Below are 17,991 nucleotides of genomic sequence, written 5' to 3' on the forward strand. Positions count from 1 at the left end.
ATCCATGCTGTGAAAATAAATTAATAGTTCAAAATACTTGACTTGGTATAAATGTAAAACTTGTCCCTAGTATGGGACTAGTGTGCAGGGATCACTGGCTTGTGCGGACTCTGGGCCGAAGGGTCAGTTTCTGCGCTATATCTCTAAAATAAACAACACTACTTTAATTTCACAAAATCTAATTATTGATCTGTAAGGTTAGAAACATAGAACATAGAAAATAGGTGCAGGAGTAGGCTATTCGGCCCTTCGAGCCTGCACCGCCATTCAATATGATCATGGCTGATCATCCAGCTCAGTAACCTGTATCTGCCTTCTCTCCATACCCCCTGATCCCTTTAGCCACAAGGGCCACATCGAAATCCCTCTTAAATATAGCCAATGAACTGGCCTCAACTACCTTCTGTGGCAGAGAATTCCACAGACTCACCACTCTCTGTGTGAAGAAATGTTTTCTCATCTCGGTCCCAGCTTATCCTTAAGCTGTGACCCCTAGTTCTGGACTTCCCCAACATCGGGAACAATCTTCCCGCATCTAGCCTCTCCAACCCCTTAAGAATTTTATATGTTTCTATAAGATCCCCCCTCAGTCTTCTAAATTCCAGCGAGTGTAAGCCTAGTCTATCCAGTCTTTCTTCATATGAAAGTCCTGCCATCCCAGGGATCAATCTGGTGAACCTTCTCTGTACTCCCTAAGGCTAGAATGTCTTTCCTCAGAATAGGAGACCAAAACTGTACACAATACTCCAGGTGCGGTCTCACCAAGGCCCTGTAGAACTGCAGCAGAACCTCCCTGCTCCTATACTCAAATCCTCTTGCTATGAATGCTAACATACCATTCGCTTTCTTCACTGCCTGCTGCACCTGCACGCTTGCTTTCAATGACTGGTGCACCATGACACCCAGGTCACGTTGCATCTCCCCTTTTCCTAATTGGCCACCATTCAGGTAATACTCTGCTTTCCTGTTCTTGCCGCCAAAGTGGATAACCTCATATTTATCCACATTATATTGCATCTGCCATGCATTTGCCCACTCTCCTAATCTATCCAAGTCACTGCAGCCTCCTAGCATCCTCCTCGCAGCTAACACTGCCACCCAGCTTCGTGTCATCCGCAAACTTAGAGATGTTGCATTCAATTCCCTCGTCCAAATCATTAATATATATTGTAAATAACTGGGGTCCCAGCACTGAGCCTTGCGGTACCCCACTAGTCACTGCCTGCCATTCCGAAAGGACCCGTTTATTCCTACTCTTTGCCAACTCAAACGATCAAAGTTCACAAGTGTAGATTCTGTAAATTGGTTAAATATGGGCTCTTTCTCACAACAATTTACTGTTTGTAGACTTGCCTTGAGTGTGGATTCATTCACAAAATGCTGGAGTAACTCAGCAGGTCAGGCAGTATCTCAGGAGAGAAGGAATGGGTGACGTTCGGGTCGAGACCCTTCTTCAGACTGAGTGTGGATGTCGGAGATTGCTGTAGACAGTTACTAATGTGATTGTTGGAATGGGCTAGGCACCAAGAAAGTTTTCAAAGTTGGGGGAAGTAAACTGATAAACTTGTTTCTATTTTCAGAAGTTTTATGATAAAGGGTAGAATTAAAATTATATTGCACCAGAATCGTTCAATTTAAGACCGTGTTTAGAATCAATGTTAAAGTGCAACAATATTTTATTAATTGAGACACAATGAGTAAAAATCTTTAAATATACTACTAAGACTAGAATATAACAGAAAAATATTTGCTGTGGAACAGAAATGATATCTCACCTCCTGTAAGATTAAATGATCTTCCCTCAACGGAATTCTGTACTGGAGACAGCCAGTTCAGCACTGAGCCAACTACAGGAATCAGTCGCAGAACTCCCTTCAAAAGTAGAACATGAAAAATAGCCATAAATGCACAAAGATAAACTGTTTTTTTGCCTTGTAAAATTGGCCTGGTCCTATCCAACTTAAAACGTAAAAGTTATTTTGCTGACAGCAATTCTAATTGTAATTTAACTCCTACAAGACCAAGGTTTTGCATTTTGACAAATAAAACCAGGGTAAAATGAATGCAGTAAATGCTATGGCCCTGCAGTTTGTTGTGGAACAGAGAAACCCAAGGGTACCTTGAAAGAGATGACACAGGTAGGCAGGGTGATGAAGGTCGTGTTTGGCATGCATGCCTTCATCAGTCAGGGTATTGATGGTAGTGGGACGTTATGTTGCAATTGTGCAAGTCATTAGTGAGGTTGCATTTGGTACACTATGCACTAGTTGCCCACCTGTAGGAAATATTTCATTAACCTGGAAACAGACCTCCCAACATTTGATTTTCCAAAATTCATAATATGACACGTAATGCAACTTTTCAGCAAAAAGTATGCACTCTGCAAACGCGTTGCGCTATATCCATGTGTGAAAAACGACTATTATTTCCTACAATCTGTAGTTCTTGGGCTACATGTACAAAGTCAGGCCTATCGTGAGTATATTCTGGTATTTATAGAAAGGTTATTGAACAGAAATACTTTTTACAACACAAATAAAAAATTGTTTTGTTTTTTCTATTTTGCTTTTTCCGTACACATCCCAATTCTCTTGGCATTGAATAAAAGAACAATGGTCATAAAATGTATGACTAAGGTATGAAAAAAGAGTTTCATTTAAAACTGCACATACCTAATTTCATTGAAGACATACTTGCTCCAGTGATTTTCAACAGCAAATCACAACGGTCCATGCCCCCCCACCACCTCCACTCCTCCCCACCCCACTTCCCTCCCTTCCTCCCCCCCCCCCCCCCCCCCCCCCCCACCTGCACATCCCCTCTCAACATCAACAGGCCTCATGCTACGCGGCGAGGCCAGGCCAGGCGAGCGGCGGGGCAGGTGTTTTGTGGAAAAATTTGAGGTGAAATCGGAATGGCAGAAATGAAATACGAAAGCAGAAACTTTCCGCCAAATTCGGAAGGGTTGGGAGATCTGGAAAGGATGCAAAAAGATTTGCATGGCTATTACTGGGACCTGAAGGCTTGAGTTAGAATAATGCTGGACAGGTCGAGACTTTTGGCCCTGGAGCTTAGGAAGTTGAGCAGTGACCTGAGTGACATAAAAATCATGGATGAGGTAGATAAGGTGGATGGTCTGCCTTTTTCCAAGAATACAGGAAAGTTTAAAACTAGAGAACGTAGATCTCAGGCAAGAGGGGGAAACATTTTAAAGGAACCGGTGTAGCTTTTTCTACACAGGGTGGTGGCAAGAGCTGCTGGAGTAAACTGTAGTGGCAAGTATAACTACAATACTTAAGCCTTTTGGCAGATACATGGACTAAAATGTGTTATAACCATATAACAATTACAGCACGGAAACAGGCCCGTTCGGCCCTACCAGTCCACGCCGACCACTTTCTCTGACCTAGTCTCATCTACCTGCTCTCAGACCATAACCCTCCAATCCCCTCCCATCCATATACCTATCCAATTTACTCTTAAATAATAAAATCGAGCCTGCCTCCACCACTTCCACCGGAAGCTCATTCCATACAGCCACCACCCTCTGAGTAAAGAAGTTACCCCTCATGTTACCCCTAAACTTTTGTCCCTTAATTCTGAAGTTATGTCCCCTTGTTGGAATCTTCCCCACTCTCAAAGGGAAAAGCCTACCCACGTCAACTCTGTCTGTCCCTCTTAAAATTTAAAAAACCTCTATCAAGTCCCCCCTCAACCTTCTATGCTCCAAAGAATAAAGACCCAACCTGTTCAACCTCTCTCTGTAGCTTAAGTGCTGAAACCCAGGCAACATTCTAGTAAATCTCCTCTGTACCCTCACCTCTGAGGTGTTGCGGGATATGAAACAAATGGTATAAACTCTAATATCTTGCTCGGCTTAGACAAAATGGGCTAATGAATCCGTTTCTGTGGTGTATGACTAACTGATAAGTAAACTGCCATTATTAATTCTCTCGATGCATTTCAAATGTCAATTCAGGTTAACTATCATTACTGGCATTAAAAATGAACAAGTTTTTACATTAAATTCTAATGTGCAGCAATAATGAATGGTTCTTCTCTGAGATGATGAAATTGTTTAATCATTAATCTGTTCTGTGACTAACATTTCTTAGAACTTTAATTATTTTTGCAGAATTACTTTTTGGTCAAGAGCAAATAGTCTAACTGAAATAATTCAAAACTAATGAACTATTTACAATAATGAACCTCAGCTCTCTGAATGCCACTTCTCACTGTGGATATTCCTATGCAGTCAGAGAACATTTTTACATGTTCAAAAATTACAAGATGATGCACGAGTTGAAATTAATATTGGTTGAATATTTGCTCTGGGGTGTTTAAAAAGATGCATGATTTTTATGGAAGCTGTGCTTATATTATGGATACCAGTTTGGATAAATAAAAATATAATCTCTGTGGCTCCTGATGATATGGTTTGCTCTGGAATGGGATGAGAGCAACATAAATTTATAGACTTCTGGCTTTTAAATTTTAGGCCATTTAGGAGCACGATAGAAGTGGGCATCACAATCTCGTTTGAATTTGTAATGGTCTAACATGGTTCAGAAACTACACTTTGTATCACGCAACAAAACCAGCCCAAGGTGATTTTTCCTGGGAGCCTTTTTTGAAGATTTTAACCCAAATTGGCAAACAGGTTACGTCATGTAAAAATACATGCCTCTAATTAAAAGCACAATTCTGCATTGTTACCAATTTTATCTGTGTCCAGTAAAGAACAGAAGGTGTGGAAAATACTCGGATGAAGCAGAATCTGTGGAGAGCATGATTTTACAATGACACTTGCCTTACAAATGCTGCCCAATCTACAAGTATTTCCAGCCATTTTTTGCTTTTATCCAACATGTGCAGGATTTTACTTTTGAAACAGTTGATAAAATCCCGTATATTTAAATATTTCATCAAAATGTGGCACGTTTAAACCAACAGTATGTGTACCTACCTCTTCACGTAGTTTAGCTTCACTGGCCTTTTGCAGCTGTTGTTCTGCTTCAACAATTCCTTTTCGAACTATCTCAGTCATGTTCTCCAGTAACTTCAAAACAAACAAAAGGTGGGGGAATTATGGTTGGTCCTAATACTAGACATCAAATGTTCATATCATTTTTCTTGGCACCATTGGTTTCAGAGACTTTAAATATGCTCACCCCACAGACTAATTCAACTAAATAAGGGAAAGCCGCGATCCAACCCAGAGTGAAAGCAGAGTACAAAGAATCCATTTGTAACTATCTCTAAGTAAACTTTCAAATTTCAAAATCATTTCATTTAAGTGGTGCTTTCGGACTACTTTAGTTAGTATAGTTTGTTGTCACGTGTACAGAGGTACAGTGAAAAGCCGTTGTGTGCTAACCAGTCAGCAGAAAGACAAAACATGATTACAATTGAGCCATTCATAATCTACAGATACATGATCAAGGGAATAACGTGAATAATGTTTAGTGCAAGATAAAGCCAATAAAGTCCGATCAAAGATAGTTTGAGGGTCTCCAATGAGGTAGATAGTAGTTCAGCACTGCTCTCTAGTTGTGGTAGGATGGTTCAGTTGGCTGGTAACAGTTGGGAAGAAACTGTCCTTGAATCTGGAGGTGTGTTTTCATAATTCTATACTTTTTGCCTGATGGGAGAGGGGAGGCCGTGGCCAGGGTGTGACTCGTCTTTGATTATGCTGGTGGCCTTGCCTGGGCAGCGTGAGGTATAATTGAAGTCAATCGAAGGGACGTTGGTTTGTGTGATGGTCTGGGCTGCGTCCACAATTCTCTACATTTTCTTGTGGTCTTGGATGGAGCTGCTCCCAAACCATGGTGTGATGCATCCTGATAAAATGCTTTCTACGGTGCATCTGTAGAAGTTGATGAGTTGTTGGGGACATGCCTAACTTCCCAATCCTGCTAAGGGAAGTAGAGGTGTTGGGTGTGCTTTCTTAGCCATTGCCTCAATATGGGTGATCCAGGAGAAGTTATTGGTGATATTGACTCTTAGGCATTTGAATTTTTCAGCCATCTCTACTTTGGTGCCGTCAATGCAAACTGGGGTATGTGTACTGTTTCCCTTCCTGAAGTCCATCACTATCTCCTTTGTCTTGCTGACATTGAAAGGTTGTCTCAACAACAGGACACGAGGTTCTCAATCTCCTCCTTGTATTCTATCTCATCATTATTTGATATCCGACCCACAATGGTGATGTCGTCTGCGAATTTGTAAATTAAATTAGACTTGTACATGGCTGCATGTATGGGTGTACAAGGAGTAAAGAAGGGGGCTGAGAACGCAGCCCTGTGGAGCAGCAAAGTTGAGGATTATCGTGGAGGATGATTTGTCCCATTTCTTCACTGATTGGGGTCCGTTGCTCAGAAAGTCGAGGATCCAGTTGCAGAGATGAGTGCAGACACCAAGTCCCGTGCGTTTGGTGATAAAAAGCAGACCTGTAGTCTATGAATAGGAGTCTGACGTAGGTGCCTCTCTTATCCAGGCATGAGGTCTTGCTTTTAGTTTAGTTTAGATACAGCACGGAAACAGGCCCTTCGGCCCACCGTGTCCTCGCCAACCAGCGATCCTCGCACATTAACACTATCTTACACCCACTAGGGACAACTTTTTAACATTTAAAAAAGACAATTAACCTACAAACCTGTACGTCTTTGGAGTGTGGGAGGAAACCGAATATCTCTGAGAAAACCCACACAGGTCATGGGGAGAACGTACAAACTCCGTACAGACAGCACCATAGTCAGTCACGGCAGTGGCGTACTCATTCACGTCAGCTGCAGAATCCCTGAATATGGACCAGTCCACTGACTCAAAACAGTCACATAGGATGTCACCTGTGTTCGTTGACCAGCATTTAACAACTCTCGATACTGGATCCTCCTGCTTTGATTTTAGTTTGTTGGCAGGAAGCAGAAGCACGGCTAGGTGATCAGATTTCCCAGTGTGGCTGAGGAACAGAGCGGGTACATGTTTTCTATTGATGTGTAGCAGTGGTCGAGGATGTTCTGGCCTCTGGTGGGACTCGAGACATGCTGGGAGTACTTTGCTCGTAGACCCCCGAGGTTGGCTTGATTGAAATCTCTGGCTACAACAACCAGGGCTTCAGGGTGTTTTGTCTCGAGGCTGTGGAACTCGTTCAGAGCTTGTTTTACATCCGCATGTGGTGGGATGTAGACTGCCGTCAGGATGTATACATGCAAAACTCCTCATTTTTAAATAACATTGCTTAAGAGATTCAGAACCCAAATCTGTTTTCCCAATGATACTGCTGATCCCTTCTACACAGAACTTTAACCCTTTCTTGTTAGCCTCTATTGTCTCTGACTGTATCCCACAGCAGCACATGGAATGCAATGTCAGTTGATTGCTGGTCAGCAGTGTTACTATAATATGTCACAATTTTAAAGTTTGGTGTTTATTCTTGGGTAGGAAAGAACTGCAGATGCTGGTTTAAAACGAAGGTAGACACAAAATGCTGGAGTAACTCAGCGGGACAGGCAGCATCTCTGGAGAGAAGGAATGGGTGACATTTCGGGTCGAGACCATTCTTCAGTCTGATGTTTACTCTTTGTGGATTCTAATTTATTAGTCTTCCAGGACAGACAAGCTGCAGTGAGAAGTATAATAGGAAATTGGGTGATGTATTGTAACACTACTGTATTGTAGTTGTAAAGAGGATGTGCTTAACCAATGTATTATATATAAATAATTCACCAAGATCATAATGCATTAAGTTAATACAGTGGGACACAAGAAGTTAATTATTTAACACATTGTAGAAAATTCTCTCTCAAGGAGCAGTGATTCCTTGAACTTTAAAACAAAAATGGTGGAAGCAGAATCTTTGAATATTTTTTCAAGAAAGTGTAGTTAGATTCATGAGAAGCATGGGAGTGAAAAGTTACTGCGTTAGACAAATGAGGAGTTGAGGTCTACAATCAGACCGCCCATGATTTGCTGAATGGCAAAACAATCTTCTAGTCCTAATGGAGATGTTAGTTATTAGAATGCAAACTATTTCTTCAGGTCATTCATGAGATACTCATTTAATTTTTTCCAAGCCATTTAGAAAAATAAAATATTTTTCTTTACAACAAAAAGTGAACTGTATACATTTTCCAAGTCTAAACAGTTCCCACTTCAAGTCGGAAAGCTGGATGCATTTCCACTCTTGATACTCAAGTTCATGCATACTGCCTTGTCTTTAATAAGAGTTACATCTGGGAGGAAGCTCACTGCAGCTCATTGTGCCTGTACTGATACGAGTATGAAATAATACTCAGAGTTAGTGATCCACCTCTACCTAGACATGAGACAATCTGCACAGAGCAGTCTGACCCACATGCCATGGAGCATGGTGAATGCTCACCTCCACAACCCACTTCTGCTGGATGTAAGTTGTATTGTGGATTCCCTGGAGCAGTGAGGAAGCCTGCAGTGAGGGCTATATGCTTGCAAGTGGCTGAATGGGACAGAAGCAAGCTTTCGCAGCTCCTGGGATGGCAGCGTGGACATGTTCACTGTCCAGGGTGCACTCAGGCTGTATTTGTGCAACAAAGGTTTGAATAAGGCAGCATATGCTTATGTAAGATTTGTTTGAAGATCATTACTATCAATTTTAAAAGCATGTAACCGTACAACATCTTTGAACAAAATGACAAATAATGTTATCCATGTACAAAATTTAGTTTTGAAAAAGTAAATTTTTTCTATCAGATAAAATGAGTTTTGTTGACAAAGGACAAATGACATTGTTGTACAGACCTTTGAACTTTCTTCTATTTCTTTGCCTGTGGCTGCAATGGTCTCCACAAGTTCTGGCACATCTAAATTGTCAGTTACCATGCCAATATAGATGCTGTTCTTCTCCCCTCCATACTCGGGTCCTGCAAATTCAAAGTATCATAGTGAATATTAAAAACTGCACGAGCTAAGAAATGGGCAAAAGCTGCAATAATATCCCATTAATGAATACATTTCCATACTCAATATTAAATACAGACACCTCACGTTTTACATGGGGGCTACATTCCTGAAAAACCGCACATAATTCAAAAATGTGTAACTAAACAATTTTAAACATGTGTAAATTTGAGCCTGTTTTTTCAAAAATACAACGTGTAAATTATGTCTTGGTATTAAATAAACAAGGTCGTTGACGCATAAATCAAACACAAGGTGCCCATATATCACTGGCCAGGGCATTCCCCTTTTCTACAAGTAATCTTTGCAAATATAAAAGGGCTTCATTTCCATTGTAATATGCAAATCAAATGAACACTTCTTCAGTGTGGTACAACCAATCTAAACATTCTTGAATTACATATAATTTGTGTAGCTAAGTGAATCCTCATCATGCAGGACTGTGGCTGTGAGGGTGCAATATTATGATGTTTTCATCCCAACTCATCCCTTACTATAGTTTATCATATCTGCTTACTTGCAATGAAATGCTCATTGCTTCACATAGAGTTGTATCCAAACCAGACCTACAGAGTTTTGAAAGCATTTATTACCCTTTCTAATAACTCTGCACAAAGTGACTGATTAAGTTATTTCAAGGCATGAAACTCTGAACCACATTGTTCAGAAGATCTCTGTTCACACACAGTGCCTTCCATAATGTTTGGGACAAAGATCCATCATTTATTTATTTATTTGCCTCTGTACTCCACAATTTGAGATTTGTAATAGAAAAAAATTACATGTGGTTAAAGTGCACATTGTCAGATTTTAATAAAGGGTATTTTTATACATTTTGGTTTCACCATGTAGAAATTACAGCAGTGTTTATACATAGTCCCCCCATTTCAGGGCACCATAATGTCTGGGACACAGCAATGTCATGTAAATGAAAGTGGTCATTTTAATATTTTGTTGCATATCCTTTGCTTGCAATGACTGCTTGAAGTCTTCGATTCATGGATATCACCAGTTGCAGGGTGTCTTCTCTGGTGATGCTCTGCCATGCCTGTATTGCAGCCATCTTTAGCTTTTGCTTGTTTTGGGGGCTCGTCCCCTTCAGTTTTCTCTTCAGCATATAAAAGGCATGCTCAATTGGGTTCCGATCGGGTGATTGACTTGGCCATTCAAGAATTTACCATTTTTTAGCTTTGAAAAACTCCTTTGTTGCTTTAGCAGTATGCTTGGGATCATTGTCTTGCTATAGAATGATCCGCCGGCCAATGAGTTTTGAGGCATTTGTTTGAACTTGAGCAGATAGGATGTGTCTATACACTTCAGAATTCATTATGCTACTACCATCAGCAGTTGTATCATCAATGAAGATAAGTGAGCCAGTACCTTCAGCAGCCATACATGCCCAGGCCATAACACCCCCACCACCGTGTTTCACAGATAAGGTGGTATGCTTTGGATCTTGGGCAGTTCCTTCTCTCCTCCATACTTTGCTTTTGCCATCACTCTGATCTAAGTTAATCTTCGTCTCATCTGTCCACAAGACCTTTTTCCAGAACTGTGGTTGCTCTTTTAAGTACTTCTTGGCAAATTGTAACCTGCCCATCTATTTCTGTGGCGAACCAGTGGTTTGCATCTTGCAGTGTAGCCTCTGTATTTCTGTTCATGAAGTCTTCTGCAGACAGTGGTCATTGACAAATCCACACCTGACTCCTGAAGAGTGTTTCTGATCTGTCGGACAGGTGTTTGGGAATTTTTCTTTATTATAGAGAGAATTCTTCTGTCGTCAGCTGTGGAGGTCTTAGACAATAGACAATAGACAATAGGTGCAGGAGTAGGCCATTCAGCCCTTCGAGCCAGCACCGTCATTCAATGCGATCATGGCTGATCACTCTCAATCAGTACCCCGTTCCTGCCTTCTCCCCATACCCCCTCACTCTGCTATCCTTAAGAGCTCTATCCAGCTCTCTCTTGAAAGCATCCAACGAACTGGCCTCCACTGCCTTCTGAGACAGAGAATTCCACACCTTCACCACTCTCTGACTGAAAAAGTTCTTCCTCATCTCCGTTCTAAATGGCCTACCCCTTATTCTTAAACTGTGGCCCCTTGTTCTGGACTCCCCCAACATTGGGAACATGTTTCCTGCCTCTAATGTGTCCAATCCCCTAATTATCTTATATGTTTCAATAAGATCCCCCCTCATCCTTCTAAATTCCAGTGTATACAAGCCTAATTGCTCCAGCCTTTCAACATACGACAGTCCTGCCATTCCGGGAATTAACCTAGTGAACCTACGCTGCACGCCCTCAATAGCAAGAATATCCTTCCTCAAATTTGGAGACCAAAACTGCACACAGTACTCCAGGTGCGGTCTCACCAGGGCCTGGTACAACTGTAGAAGGACCTCTTTGCTCCTATACTCAACTCCTCTTGTTATGAAGGCCAACATTCCATTGGCTTTCTTCACTGCCTGCTGTACCTGCATGCTTCCTTTCAGTGACTGATGCACTAGGACAACCAGATCTCGTTGAACATCCCCTCTTCCTAACTTGACACCATTCAGATAATAATCTGCCTTTCTATTCTTACTTCCAAAGTGAATAACCTCACACTTATCTACATTAAACTGCATCTGCCATGTATCCGCCCACTCACACAACCTGTCCAAGTCACCCTGCAGCCTTATTGCATCTTCCTCACAATTCACACTACCCCCCAGTTTAGTATCATCTGCAAATTTGCTAATGGTACTTTTAATCCCTTCATCTAAGTCATTAATGTATATCGTAAATAGCTGGGGTCCCAGCACCGAACCTTGCGGTACCCCACTGGTCACTGCCTGCCATTCCGAAAGGGACCCATTTATCCCCACTCTTTGCTTTCTGTCTGTCAACCAATTTTCTATCCATGTCAGTACCCTACCCCCAATACCATGTGCTCTAATTTTGCCCACTAATCTCCTATGTGGGACCTTGTTGAAGGCTTTCTGAAAGTCGAGGTACACCACATCCACCGACTCTCCCCTGTCAATTTTCCTAGTTACATCCTCAAAAAATTCCAGTAGATTTGTCAAGCATGATTTCCCCTTCGTAAATCCATGCTGACTCGGAATGATCCTGTTACTGCTATCCAAATGCTCAGCAATTTCGTCTTTTATAATTGACTCCAGCATCTTCCCCACCACTGATGTCAGACTAACTGGTCTATAATTACCCGTTTTCTCTCTCCCTCCTTTCTTAAAAAGTGGGATAACATTTGCTATCCTCCAATCCACAGGAACTGATCCTGAATCTATAGAACATTGAAAAATGATCTCCAATGCTTCCACTATTTCTAGAGCCACCTCCTTAAGTACCCTGGGATGCAGACCATCAGGCCCTGGGGATTTATCAGCCTTCAGTCCCATCAGTCTACCCAAAACCATTTCCTGCCTAATGTGGATTTCCTTCAGTTCCTCCATCACCCTAGGTTCTCCAGCCCCTAGAACATTTGGGAGATTGTGTGTATCTTTCTCAGTGAAGACAGATCCAAAGTAACGGTTTAACTCGTCTGCCATTTCTTTGTTCCCCATAATAAATTCCCCTGCTTCTGTCTTCAAGGGACCCACATTTGCCTTGACTATTTTTTTTCCTCTTCACGTGCCTGCCAGTCCCTTTGTGATTAGTAAGCTCACCAGTGCTCCCTTTCTTCTTAATGATGTTCCAAACAGTTGATTTTGGTAAGCCTAAGGTTTGGCTGAGGTCTCTAACAGTTTTATTCTTGTTTCTCAGTCTCATAATGGCTTCTTTGACTTTCATTGGCACAACTTTGGTCCTCATGTTGATAAACAGCAATAATAGTTTCCAAAGGTGAAGGAAAGACCGGAGGAAAGACTAGGTGCTGAGAGCTCTCTTATACCTGCATTAAGGAGGCAATTAAACACACCTGAGCAATTACAAACACCTGTGAAGCCATGTGCCCCAAACATTATGATGCCCTGAAATGGGGGGACCATGTATAAACACAGCTGTAATTTCTAGACGGTGAAACCAAAATATATAAAAATACCATTTCAATGTGCACTTTAACTACATGTGATTTTTTTCTATTACAAATCTCTAATTGTGGAGTACAGAGGCAAATAAATAAATGATGGGTCTTTTTCCCAAACATTATGGAGGGCACTGTGTATGCCATATTTTTGTGAACAGATTTTTATAAAAAATTGGTCATTATTACTGATCCCAGTTTAACTAATTATTTAAATTTACCATCTGCCAGAATGGAAATCAAATTGATGTCTATCCATGATTAGTGCAGGTCTGTAGATGTTAGGGCAGTTGCTGTGTACTATCTTGTGTGCCGTTTAAAGTCAGTCATACAGCACAGAAACAGGGCCTTCAGCCCAATGTGTCTATGTATGCCGACCAAGATGCCCCATCTAAGCTGCTACCATTTACCTGCGTTTGGCCCATTTCCTAACTGATTTGGTATACAAATTTTATTCTACAGGTAGAAGAATATTCTAACCTGTTGAGAACAATAGATCGGAGTCAAGTTCCTTCAATTTCTTAAGCAATCCAGTGGCGATTTTTTCCATCTCCATTAAGTGTTTTTCAGGGTCCGGGTCTTCTTTGCCAATTTCATACCTTAAGTAATTTTACAAAGTTCAGCATTACAATTTGAACTCATCTAATAGACAACAAATAAGCTGTTCAACGCTAGCATTTCAGATTCATGTCTAAGCAATGGTTAGCAGGGATCCACATGAGAGTGAACTGCAATGGGAAGCATGAGTGAGTAGTACTAATTGAGGGGGGAGAAGAGATTTTCACAAGCAAGCTAGGGAAAATGCAGAAAATAAACACGGTTAAAAGATGAGAATTTAATAATAAAGTAAAACAAAGATCATAGGAACTGTAATTGTAACGACGCTAGACCCCATCTTTAAGCAGACCAGAAAAAGGACAATCATATATGTGGAAACAAAAATAAATGTCTGGTATTCCAAGTATTTAATTATCTTGAGCGTGGATAGTTTTGTAATTTACATTGATCAGAGCAGCATTGTAGTTTATGCTAACTTCATATTCTAGTATATGAATATTTTGGCTTGTGTACGTCTTCACATTTTTGTTGCTTTATCACTGTACAGTGGCACAGCTGGTAGAACTGCTGCCTCACAGCACCAGAGATCCAGATTCGATCCTGACCCTTGGTGCCGTCTGTGTGGAGTTTGCATGTTGTTCCTGGTGCTGAGATTCCTCCCACATCCCAAAGACACGAGGGTGTGTAGTTTAATTGGCTTATGCAAAATTTCCCCTAGTGCACAGGAAGTGGATGAGAAAATGGGATGATAGAACCAGTGTGAGCGGGTGATCAACAGATAGACAACGTGGGCTCGGCGAGCCGAAGGGACTGTTTCCATGCTGTATCTTTCCATCAATCAATTGCAACCATGCATATTCTCAAAGGCAACTTCCAAGAAAAATATTTCTGGTTAAACACATTTTGTAAGACCTACCGTACAGCTCCTAATCCAGGCCAACTCAGATCTTCAATGTACGAAAGGTCAGCCGTCCTGTAAACCTCCTGTTTAAATTCCTCTCGAAGTTGTAAGGTGCTAAGTAGAACTGGGATTTTTGCTTCCAGATGCTCAACCAATTGGTCCACATGTTCTGGCTTGGTGTTCAAAACTAGTGACAAAAAAATTAAACTCTCTGTAGATGACTGGCAGCGGTGTATTGCATAATGCCAGAGAAATGTCCATTCAATTAGTTTAGAAGTACGAAACACGTGCAACACTTTATTGGGCAAAGAAAATTCTCATTGCTCCAGAATATTAAACGTATTGTCACACTCAGATTATTTATATGTCTAAAAAATCTTTCAGACATGCAACATTGTCAAACAAAAGATTCTCAATTCTCAAGTCCCTTCTCTAATTCTATAAAGAATCAATTGTGGTACGACTATTAGTAAAAATGAATTACCAATCTCGCAGAACAGGCCCAAACTTTGTTAACCCCAGAGGACCAAAGAGCACATGTATAAGCAAGGTATCACAAAATGCTGGAGTAACTCCGCAGGTCAGGCAGCATCTAGGAGTGAACGGGTGACGTTTCGGGTCGCGACCCGAAACGTCACCCATTCCCTCTATCTTAGATGCTGCCTGACCTGATGAGTTACTCCTGCATTTTGTGATACCTTCGATTTGTACCAGCATCTGCAGTTATTTTCCTACACATGTATAAGCAATGTTTACACTCTGCAGCTTCACTCACCTGCTGCTGCCATCAACGGGCTAAATCGTATACACACCCCCTCATCTTCCAGTTCTACAACATCTATCCCACTGGCCGGTATCAACTGTCCAAGCTGCTCTCCCATCTGTCGGCAGAAATATGGAGTGTAATTTGGTGAATGAGTATAAAGCGATAATGAATTTATTCTGAATCTCTTCAATGTTTTAATTGTTCCAGATACCTACAAATTTTAGCACATTTTACGTTACGGCAAGCAAATTTAACAATGCAAATTTTATATCGCTCTTACCCAACGATTCAGTGCATCATCAATCTCACTTTCATTGGTGTCTTTCATGGATTCCTGAGCTGCAGCAGTTTGATACTGAGCACCATTTGAAGCTGAAATTGTTAATTAGAAGATTAGAAAGTCACTAAGAACCTCTGCAGATGTTTGTTTTTGTCAAATTTTCCTAATCTAATTTTTTCTCTGGAGTGGAGGAAGAGTGGAGAGTCCTGATTAAAGGTATACAAAATAATGAATTGTATAGATGTGAAGCCACTGCCGTTTGCAGAGATGCACAAAATTACAGTGCCTATGTTTAAGGTAAGAAGTAACACGTTTAGAGGTAATGCGATAAACATTTTCATCTAGAGGGATCTGGAATGCAGTCTGCATGGTTGATGGAAATGAATACTCTCAATATTTAGGTACTATCCAGACGGGCGCATGAATTGACACGGCATAGAAGGCTATGGGCCAAATGCTGGTAAATGAGATTAGCATAATTAGGTATTTGATCATTATCATTGACACCAGGACTGAAGAGTCAGTTTTCACCTGACTACAACAGCTGTCTGTGCGGAGTTTGTACGTTTTTCCTGTAGCCCGAGGGTTTCCTCCTCTTCAGTTTGTTCCCACACTCCAAAGACGCAAGGGCGCACAGCATTAAGAGCTGCTGCCTTACAATGCTTGCAGCACCGGAGACCCGGGTTTGGTCCCGACTACGGGTGCTGTCTGTATGGAGTTTGTACGTTCTCCCCGTGACCACGTGGGTATTCCCGAGATCTTTGGTTTTCTCCTACACTCCAAAGACGTACAGATTTGGAGGTTAATTGGCTTGGTATAAATGTAAATTGTCCCTAGCGTGTGTAGGATAATGTTAATGTGTGGGGATCGCCGGTCGGTGCAGACCCGGTGGGCCGAAGGACCAGTTTCCATGCTGTCTCTAAACTACCTTGACTAGAAGGACTGCAGAGGTTCAAGGCCAGCTTGTCAACTGTAGTTATGCGCGGCAATTAATGTTGACCTTGGCACCAATGGCCAGATCCCCAAAACAAATGTTAACAAAGAATGCCATGCCAATCCTGAGGTTATACAGAACTTGCCCATCACTTGATTTTTCCATTCCAATCAAATCAGCGTCAATGTAAGCATGAACATCATCCTCTATCTGGGTACATTTGAGCTGTAACTGCTCATTTTCAATATTTTCAGGGAATCAGTATTTCCAGCATTTACAGTACTTTCCTTTGGCAATTCTTGCATTCCATCCCATCATAAACCTTTCTTTTTATTCTCTCTTCCTCTCATCACAATGATGTAGAGAGATAAAGAACAAAGAATGAAAGATATGCAAGAAAGTAACGATGACAAAGGAAACAGGCCATTGTTAGCTGTTTGTTGGGTGAAAACCTAATTGGACTTACACTAAACGTTACTCCCTTTATCCTGTATCTGTACACTGCAGATGTCTTGATTGTGATCATGTATAGTCTTTTCGCTGACTGATGGTACACAACAAAACTTCTAAAGTTTTTGATGAAACAAATACGGAGAAGCTGGTTCGTAACCAGTGGGCAGAAATTTTTGATCATAATTAAAAGAATCCCCAGGATTCATAATTAAAACAACTCCAATCCTCACACCTCATCGCTATCCAAGTTTTATCATTGAGGCTGTGTATGCATGCACACTTTTCTTGGAACACACAAAACATTGCAATCAGAAAAAAATGATTGCATTTCCCCTAAACCAACAGAATAATTGAAATTGTACTACTGAAGCTGTTCCACATGGCCTCCAAATTAAAACCCCAGGAAAGATAAATATACCCGATATAGCAATACCAGAGAGCCCATGATATGACATGATCATCTATCCTGTGCCAAGTAAAGAGGCACAGAAAGCTTTCATACCTCAACCAAAAGACAACACTGTTGACAATCCTCATTACAAGTGTATAGAGACAAGTGAATGATCATTGAGCCAGACTGAAACAGAATGAGTATTAATATTTTAAACTTTGAGCATTAAACTGACTGTTACAGAGATAAAATGAACTGAACAAAGACTACTAAGCATGATTCGTGTCTGACTTCTTACCAGATTTTTGCTGGTCCTGGACGAATCTGAAAACTACCACTGGAGAGTTTAATTCATCTTCAACCTTGTAATTATAATGAAAACAAATATTAAGTTTCCATCATTGAAAAATAAATAATATTATGAATATTTGGTTTATGGACATAATTATTTGATTCAAATAAAGAGACACAATTTGTAAACAGAAAATGTTTATCAAGTAGTCCCAAAGATCTTTAGTGCTAAAAAAAACCCCCATTAATATTAAAGGTGAGTTTGCACTATTAAAAATGTTTTCTTCTGGGTCTGATTCTCTATGAAGCACACTGTACTCTTATTTTGATTTCATTGTAAAAGTTGGAGAGTCCATAAACCAATTTCTAATAATAAATGTTCTTTTCATTCTACTTCAATGCTTACATCAAACACGAAGCAGCAAAATACAGTGCAAAAGTAAAAATAAAAAGCCT

The 17,991-nt window shown here is 40.9% G+C and overlaps 1 protein-coding gene across 2 annotated transcripts in view; it reads right to left on the bottom strand.

Annotated features, from left to right (window-relative positions):
- pdxdc1 (pyridoxal-dependent decarboxylase domain containing 1) overlaps positions 1-17,991 on the bottom strand; it is a 65,414-nt gene that overhangs the window by 1,494 nt on the left and 45,929 nt on the right. For both annotated transcript variants that reach the window (XM_078418328.1, XM_078418327.1), the window contains 8 exons: positions 17,543-17,606; positions 15,467-15,558; positions 15,196-15,301; positions 14,436-14,607; positions 13,442-13,560; positions 8,779-8,900; positions 4,967-5,059; positions 1,776-1,872 (listed from right to left, as the gene is read on the bottom strand). In XM_078418328.1, coding sequence (XP_078274454.1) covers positions 1,776-1,872; positions 4,967-5,059; positions 8,779-8,900; positions 13,442-13,560; positions 14,436-14,607; positions 15,196-15,301; positions 15,467-15,558; positions 17,543-17,606 — 865 coding nt within the window. The remainder of the gene's footprint in view (positions 1-1,775; positions 1,873-4,966; positions 5,060-8,778; positions 8,901-13,441; positions 13,561-14,435; positions 14,608-15,195; positions 15,302-15,466; positions 15,559-17,542; positions 17,607-17,991) is intronic.

The sequence above is a fragment of the Rhinoraja longicauda genome, chromosome 21 (genome assembly GCF_053455715.1).
Source record: "Rhinoraja longicauda isolate Sanriku21f chromosome 21, sRhiLon1.1, whole genome shotgun sequence".
NCBI lineage: Eukaryota > Metazoa > Chordata > Chondrichthyes > Rajiformes > Arhynchobatidae > Rhinoraja > Rhinoraja longicauda.